Below are 8,574 nucleotides of genomic sequence, written 5' to 3' on the forward strand. Positions count from 1 at the left end.
AAACTGACCATTTATACCTACCCTTTGTTTCCTATCTTTTAACCACTTTCCAATCAATGAAAGGACTTTCCCTCTTATCCCGTGACATCTTACTTTGCTTAAGAGCCTTTGGTGAGGGACCTTGTCAAAGGCTTTCTGAAAAATCTATGTACACTATATCCACTGGATCCCCCTTGTCCATATGCTTCTTGACCCCCTCAAAGAATTCTAGTAGATTCGTGAGGCATGATTTCCCTTTACAAAACCATGCTGACTCTTCCCCAACAAATCTTGTTCATCTATGTGTCTGACAATTCTGTTCTTTACTGTGGTTTCAACCAGTTTGCCCGGTACTGAAGTCAGGCTTAACAGAAATCCGTCAAAATGCACAGCACCACCTATTGTCAAATGCACAGTGCCATCTGAGGACCAGATCTGTCTGGAGGGATCAGGTTGGTGAGTTATTCATTGCTGTGAGTAGAATGTGTGCAGGAAGTTTATTTTCCCTGCAGGAATCTCCCTCATATCCCCTGCAATGAGGACTAATGCAAAGGCCATACTTGAGTTGTCCTTACCATGTGTTGGACTGAAGAATTTTAGCCCTTTCCCCAGCACTCCAAATCTATTGGTCTCTCTCCTATAGCTGGCCACATTGGTTCTATAGTTCTTCCACAGTCTCTTGACCAATTTGGTTTTGTTGAAGTGATCCACATATAAGTGGCAAAGTCACTGGTGACAGGAGAATATTGCCTTGCCTTTGCCAGTCTCACCCCAGCTCTCCAAGGCACAGAGCAGACGAGAAATGACAGCAATGCATCATTACCGAGTTCAGGTTCAAAAGGCCCCAGACAAATGTATTGCTTTGGGATGTGAGAAGCTCTATTAGAGGTCGCACTGATCAGCAGAAACAGGAGTAAGTAGCGCTTTCTCTGGGGAATTTTCTCAGCACCCTCTCACGGATCTCCTTTGCCCTCACCCCGTAAATGACTGGGTTCAGCATGGGGGGCATGAGGATATGGAAACTGGCAACCAGAATGTGGGCAGAATGGGGAATCTGCTGGCCGAACCTGTGTGTGAGGTATGAGAAAAGCACTGGGGTGTAGAATATGAACATCACGGCCATGTGGGAGCCACAGGTGCTGAGAGCTTTGAGGCGTGCGCCATTGGATGGGAGCCGGAAGACACCCTGTAGTATACGAGCATAGGACAAGAAAATCATGATCAGATCCATCACTAAGAGGGAAACTAAAAACAAGTCATATTCTCCATTGGCCCTAATGTCTGCACAGGCCAGCTTTGCAATTCCCATGTGCTCGCAGTAGGAATGGGCAAGGACACGGGCTCTACAGAAAGGCAGACGGTCAACCAGGAATACCATGGGGAAAATGAGGACTCCTGGCTTCAATATAATCACCAGGCCTATCAGTGCAATTCTCTTCTTTGCTAAGATCACAGTGTATCTCAGAGGGTCACAGATGGCCACATATCTGTCAAAGGCCATGGCCAGAAGAACGGCTGACTCCATTCCCGTGAACGTGTGAATGAAGAACATCTGGGTGAGGCAGCCACCAAAGCTGATCTCTCTGAAGTTGAACCAGAAGATGCCCAGCATTCTGGGCACTGTAGCAGTAGAGAGGCCCAGGTCGACGGCTGACAGCATGCACAGCAAGTAGAACATGGGCTGGTGGAGGCTGGGCTCTGTTTTGACGATGAGCAGGATGGTGCAGTTCCCCAGCAGTGTTATGATGTAGACAGTGCAGAAGAGGATGGAGATCCAGGTGTGTGCAGCTTCCAGCCCTGGGATGCCCAGCAGGATGAAGGTGGAAGGGTGGGAGTAGGTATAATTGAGCAGTGGCATCTCCAGTGGTTTCTGATGTCCCTGCTGCTGGCACAGATGCTCCCTGCAAGGAGAAAGAGTGCTGCTTTAATCTGCTTAGCGTCGCTCATCCAAACTGTACTTAAGAGCCAAAGAGAGAAACTACAGAAAGAGAAACAAGCAAGTGAAGAAAGGGAAGTTGTCAGCTGAGACAGAGAGTCAGTGAGAGCCAGGGAGGCCTCTTAAGACAGCAGAAGCCCCAGAGCAGAAGACTTTCATACCAGGGACAGTAAGGCCATGAGAAGGGACAAATAGGAGGGACTGCGGTAAACAACGTCCTTGTAATTTCTAAATCTTACAGAGGACCACTTGGAAATAGTGACCATAATATAATAACATTTAACATTCCTGTGGTGGGAAGAACACCTCAACAGCCCAACACTGTGGCATTTACTTTCAGAAAGGGGAACTATGCAAAGATTAGGAGGTTAGTTAAACAGAAATTAAAAGGTACAGTGACTAGAGTGAAATCCCTGCAAGCTGCATGGACACTTTTCAAAGACGAACTAAAAAAGAGCCACGGTTTCTTAACCACTATGTAAAAGAAGCAGTGAGAGATAAAAAGGCATCTTTTAAAAAGTGGCAGTCAAATCCCAGAGAGGTAAATAGAAAGGAGCATAAACACTGCCAAATTAAGTGTAAAAATATAATAAGAAAAGCCAAAAAGGAGTTTGAAGAACAGCTAACCAAAAACATAAAAGGTAATAACAAAATGTTTTTTAAGTACATCAGAAGCAGGAAGCCTGCTAAACAACCAGTGGGGCCCCTAGACGATCGAGATACAAAAGGAGCATATAAAGACGATAAAGTCATTACGGAGAAACTAAATGAATTCTTTGCTTCAGTCTTCATGGCTGAAGATGTTAGGGGGATTCCCAAACCTGAGCCATCCTTTGTAGGTGATAAATCTGAGGAATTGTCACAGATTGAAGTGTCATTAGAGGAGGTTTTGGAATTAATTGATAAACTTAACAGTATATACCTGGGAATTGGAATTAGTTGGGAATTGGTCCTGCTTTGAGCAGGGGGTTGGACTAGATGACCTCCTGAGGTCCCTTCCAACCCTGATAGTCTATGATTCTATGATTCTATATAACAGGTCACCGGGACCAGATGGCATTCACCCAAGAGTTCTGAAAGAACTCAAATGTGAAATTGCGGAATTATTAATTATTAACTATGGTCCTGTCCTTTAAATCAGCTTCTGTACCCAATGACTGGAAGATAGCTAATGTAACACCAATTTTTAAAAAGGGCTCTAGAGGTGATCCCGGCAATTACAGACCGGTAAGTCTAACATCAGTACCCGACAAATTAGTTGAAACAATAGTAAAGAATAAAATTGTCAGACGCATAGAAGAACATAAATTGTTGGGCAAAAGTCAACATGGTTTCTGTAAAGGGAAATCATGTCTTACTAATCTATTAGAGTTCTTTGAAGGGGTCAACAAACAGGTGGACAAGGGGGATCCGGTGGACATAGTGTACTTAGATTTCCAGAAAGCCTTTGACAAGGTCCCTTACAAAAGGCTCTTATGTAAATTAAGTTGTCATGGGATAAGAGGGAAGATCCTTTCATGGATTGAGAACTGGTTAAAAGACAGGGAACAAAGGGTAGGAATAAATGGTAAATTCTCAGAATGGAGAGGGGTAACTAGTGGTGTTCCCCAAGGGTCAGTCCTCGGACTGATCCTATTCAACTTATTCATAAATGATCTAGAGAAAGGGGTAAACAGTGAGGTGGCAAAGTTTTCAGATGATACTGAACTGCTCAAGATAGTTAAGACCAAAGCAGACTGAAGAACTTCAAAAAGATCTGACAAAATTAAGTGATTGGGCAACAAAATGGCAAATGAAATTTAATGTGGATAAATGTAAAGTAATGCACTTTGGGAAAAATAACCCCAACTATACATACAATATGATGGGGGCTAATTTAGCTAAAACTAATCAGAAAAGAGATCTTGGAGTCATCGTGGATAGTTCTCTGAAGACGTCCACGCAGTGTTCAGCGGCTGTCAAAAAAGCAAACAGGATGTTAGGAATCATTTAAAAAGGGATCGAGAATATGACAGAGAATATCTTATTGCCCTTATATAAATCCATGGTACACCCGCATCTTGAATACTGCGTACAGATGTGATCTCCTCATCTCAAAAAAGATATACTGGCATTAGAAAAAGTTCAGAAAAGGGCAACTAAAATGATTAGGGGTTTGGAACGGGTCCTATATGAGGAGAGATTAAAGAGGCTAGGACTTTTCAGCTTGGAAAAGAGGAGACTAAGGGGGGATATGATAGAGGTATATAAAATCATGAGTGGTGTGGAGAAAGTGAATAAGGAAAAGTTATTTACTTGTTCCCATAATATAAGAACTAGGAGCCACCAAATGAAATTAATGGGCAGCAGTGGAAATTTCCACAGTCAACTTGTGGAACTCCTTGCTTGAGGAGATTGTGAAAGCTAGGACTATAACAGGGTTTAAAAGAGAACTAGATAAATTCATGGAGGTTAAGTCCATTATTGGCTATTAGCCAGGATGGGTAAGGAATGGTGTCCCTAGCCTCTGTCAGAGGGTGGAGATGGATGGCAGGAGAGAGATCGCTTGATCATTACCTGTTAGGTTCACTCCCTCTGGGGCACCTGGCATTGGCCACTGTCGGTAGACAGGATACTGGGCTAGATGGACCTTTGGTCTGACCCAGTATGGCCATTCTTATGTTCTTAGGACAGTTTTCTTGCTCAGAAAGTGCACATCTGACCTGGGGGAATTCCAGACAAGTAATGGATACACTTGGGGCTTTAACAGGGCCAGTTTCACAAGGCTGAAAACAATTCTGAGCCAAAGGAGTGGGGAGGAAGAACTGAATCAGAAAAATGTGAATGATAATTGAGACTCTTTTAAAAATCCCTTATTAGATGCCCAAAATGTTACAATCCCACAATCAAGAAGGAAGGTCGTGGTGGCTAAAATATTTGACCTGGTTTAGAGGGGAAGTGAAGGTAGGTTTAAAATATAAATGGAAGAAAGGGGAACTTATGGAGTCTATAAAACTCATAAGGGAAGCATAGGGAGACCGGGAGAAAAACATGGCTAAGAGATTTAAGGACAATAAGAAGTAGTTTTTTAAATATATTAGGAACAAAAAGAATCCAAAAAATGGTATTGGTCGTTACTAGATGAAAATGGTAGAATTATCAATAGTAATGCAGAAAATGCAAAAGTGTTTGCTAAATATTTCTGTTCTATATTTGAGGGGGAAACAGACGACATAGACTCATCATATGGTGATGATAACACTTTTTCCATTCCATCTCAGCAGGATGTTAAACGGAAGCTACTAAAGTTAAACATTTTTAAATCAGCAAATTCTAATAACTTGCATCCAAGAATTTAAAAAGGGATGGCTGAAGAGCTCAAAAGGCACTTAACGTTGATTTTCAATAAGTTGGAGAACTAGGGAATTCCTAGAAGACTGAGACAGCGAATGTTGTACACATTTTCAAAAAGGGTAAGCAGGACAACACAGATAATTATAGGCCTGTTGTTCTGATAGATCCCAGGCAAGATGATGGAGCAGCTGATACAGGTCTCAATAAATAAAGAATGAAAGGAGGGTAATGTAATTCATGCCAATGAACTTGGGCTTATGGAAAAAACTTGAGATTCTTTATTGATGAGATTAGATTACATGTTTGGTTGATAAAGATAATAGTGTTGTTGTAATAGACTTCTGTAAGGCATTTGACTTCGTACTACATAACATTTTGAATAAAAACTAGAAAGGTATAACATGAACATGGTGACCTGGAAGAAAAAATAGAATCATAGAAAATTAGGATTGGAATCATAGAATCATAGAATATCAGGGTTGGAAGGGACCTCAGGAGGTCATCTAGTCCAAATCCCTGCTCAAAGCAGGACCAATTCCCAACTAAATCATCCCAACCAGGGCTTTGGCAAGCCTGACATTAAAAACCTCTAAGGAAGGAGATTCCACCACCGCCCTAGGTAACCCATTCCAGTGCTTCATCACCCTCCTACTGAAAAAGTTTTTCCTGATATCCAGCCTAAGCCTCCCCCACTGCAACTTGAGACCATTACTCCTTGTTCTGTCATCTGCTACCACTGAGAACAGTCTAGATCCATCCTCTTTGGAACCCCCTTTCAGGTGGTTGAAAGCAGCTATCAAATCCCCCCTCATTCTTCTCTTCTGCAGATTAAACAATCCCAGTTCCCTCAGCCTGTCCACATAAGTCATGTGCTCCAGACCCCTAATCATTTTTGTTGCCCTCTGCTGGACTCTTTCCAATTTTTCCACATCCTTCTTGTAGTGTGGGGCCCAAAACTGGACACAGTACTCCAGATGAGACCTCACCAATGTCGAATAGAGGGGAATGATCACATCCCTCGATCTGCTGGCAATGCCCCTACTTATACAGCCCAAAATGTCGTTAGCCTTCTTGGCAACAAGGGCACACTGTCGACTCATATCCAGCTTCTCGTCCACTGTAACCCCTAGGTCCTTTTCTGCAGAACTGCTTCCTAGCCATTCGGTCCCTAGTCTGTAGCAGTGCATGGGATTCTTCCGTCCTAAGTGCAGGACTCTGCACTTGTCCTCGTTGAACCTTATCAGGTTTCTTTTGGCCCAATCCTCTAATTTGTCTAGGTCCCTCTGTATCCTATCCCTACCCTCCAGCGTATCTACCGCTCCTACCAGTTTAGTGTCATCTGCAAACTTGCTGAGAGTGCAGTCCATGCCATCCTCCAGATCCTTAATGAAGATATTGAACAAAACTGGCCCCAGGACTGACCCTTTGGGCACTCCACTTGAAACCGGCTGCCAACTAGACATTGAGCCATTGATCACTACCTGTTGAGCTCGACGATATAGCCAGCTTTGTATCCACCTTATAGTCCATTCATCCAGCCCATACTTCTTCAACTTGCCAGCAAGAATACTGTGGGAGACTGTATCAAAAGCTTTGCTAAAGTCAGGGAATAACACATCCACTGCTTTCCCCTCATCCACAGACCCAGTTATCTCCTCATAGAAGGCAATTAGGTTAGTCAGGCATGACTTGCCCTCGGTGAATCCATGCTGACTGTTCCTGATCACTTTCCTCTCCTCCAAGTGCTTCAGAATTGATTCCTAGAGGACCTGCTCCATGATTTTTCCAGAGACTGAGGTGAGACTGACTGGCTTGTAGTTTCCCGGATCCTCCTTCTTCCCTTTTTTAAAGATGGGCACTACATTAGCTTTTTTCCAGTCATCCGGGACCTCCCCCGATCGCCATGAGTTTTCAAAGATAATGGCCAATGGCTCTGCAATCACATCCACCAACTCCTTTAGCACCCTTGGATGCAGCGCATCCGGCCCCATGGACTTGTGCTCGTCCAGTTTTTCTAAATAGTCCCGAACCACTTTTTTCTCCACAGAGGGCTGGTCAACTTCTCCCCATACTGTGCTGCCCAGTGCAGCAGTCTGGGAGCTGTCCTTTTTTGTGAAGACAGAGGCAAAAAAATCATTGAGTACATTAGCTTTTTCCACATCCTCTGTCACTAGGTTGCCTCCCTCATTACAGTAAGGGGCCATATTTACTATTCTTTCTACACATCGGAAGTGACTTCAGGAGGTCATCTAGTCCAACTCCCTGATCAAAGCAGGGCCAACCCTGTTTGTTGAAGGGGTCAACAAACATGTGGACAAGGGGGATCCAGTGGACATAGTGTACTTAGATTTCCAGAAAGCCTTTGACAAAGTCCCTCACCAAAGGCTCTTATGTAAATTAAGCTGCCATGGGATAAAAGGGAAGGTCCTTTCATGGATTGAGAGCTGGTTAAAAGACAGGGAACAAAGGGTAGGAATTAATGGTAAATTCTCAGAATGGAGAGGGGTAACTAGTAGTGTTCCCCAAGGGTCAGTCCTAGGACCAATCCTATTCAATTTATTCAAAAATGATCTGGAGAAAGGGGTAAACAGTGAGGTGGCAACGTTTGCAGATGATACTAAACTGCTAAAGATAGTTAAGTCCAAAGCAGACTGTGAAGAACTTCAAAAAGATCTGACAAAACTAAGTGATTGGGCAACAAAATGGCAAATGAAATTTAATGTGGATAAATGTAAAGTAATGCACATTGGAAAAAATAACCCAAACTATACATACAATATGATGGGGGCTAATTTAGCTACAACAAGTCAGGAAAAAGATCTTGGAGTCATCGTGGATAGTTCTCTGAAAATGTCCACGCAGTGTGCAGAGGCAGTCAAAAAAGCAAACAGGATGTTAGGAATCATTAAAAAGGGGATAGAGAATAAGACTGAGAATATATTATTGCCCTTATATAAATCAATGGTACGCCCACATCTCGAATACTGTGTACAGATGTGGTCTCCTCATCACAAAAAAGATATACTGGCACTAGAAAAGGTTCAGAAAAGGGCAACTAAAATGATTAAGGGTTTGGAACAGGTCCCATATGAGGAGAGATTAAAGAGGCTAGGACTCTTCAGCTTGGAAAAGAGGAGACTAAGGGGGGATATGATAGAGGTATATAAAATCATGAGTGATGTGGAGAAAGTGGATAAGGAAAAGCTATTTACTTATTCCCATAATACAAGAACTAAGGGTCATCAAATGAAATTAATAGGCAGCAGGTTTAAAACAAATAAAAGGAAGTTCTTCTTCACGCAGCGCACAGTCAACTTATGGAACTC

The 8,574-nt window shown here is 42.9% G+C and overlaps 1 protein-coding gene across 1 annotated transcript; it reads right to left on the reverse strand.

Annotated features, from left to right (window-relative positions):
• Positions 1-877: 877 nt before the first annotated feature.
• Positions 878-1,837, reverse strand: LOC135874018 (olfactory receptor 52E8-like). Its single transcript, XM_065398700.1, has one exon. It carries the CDS (start codon positions 1,835-1,837, stop codon positions 878-880), a length of 960 nt encoding a protein of 319 aa, XP_065254772.1.
• Between the last annotated feature and the right edge of the window lie 6,737 nt (positions 1,838-8,574).

The sequence above is a fragment of the Emys orbicularis genome, chromosome 1, assembly GCF_028017835.1.
Source record: "Emys orbicularis isolate rEmyOrb1 chromosome 1, rEmyOrb1.hap1, whole genome shotgun sequence".
In the NCBI taxonomy this organism is placed as follows: Eukaryota; Metazoa; Chordata; order Testudines; family Emydidae; genus Emys; species Emys orbicularis.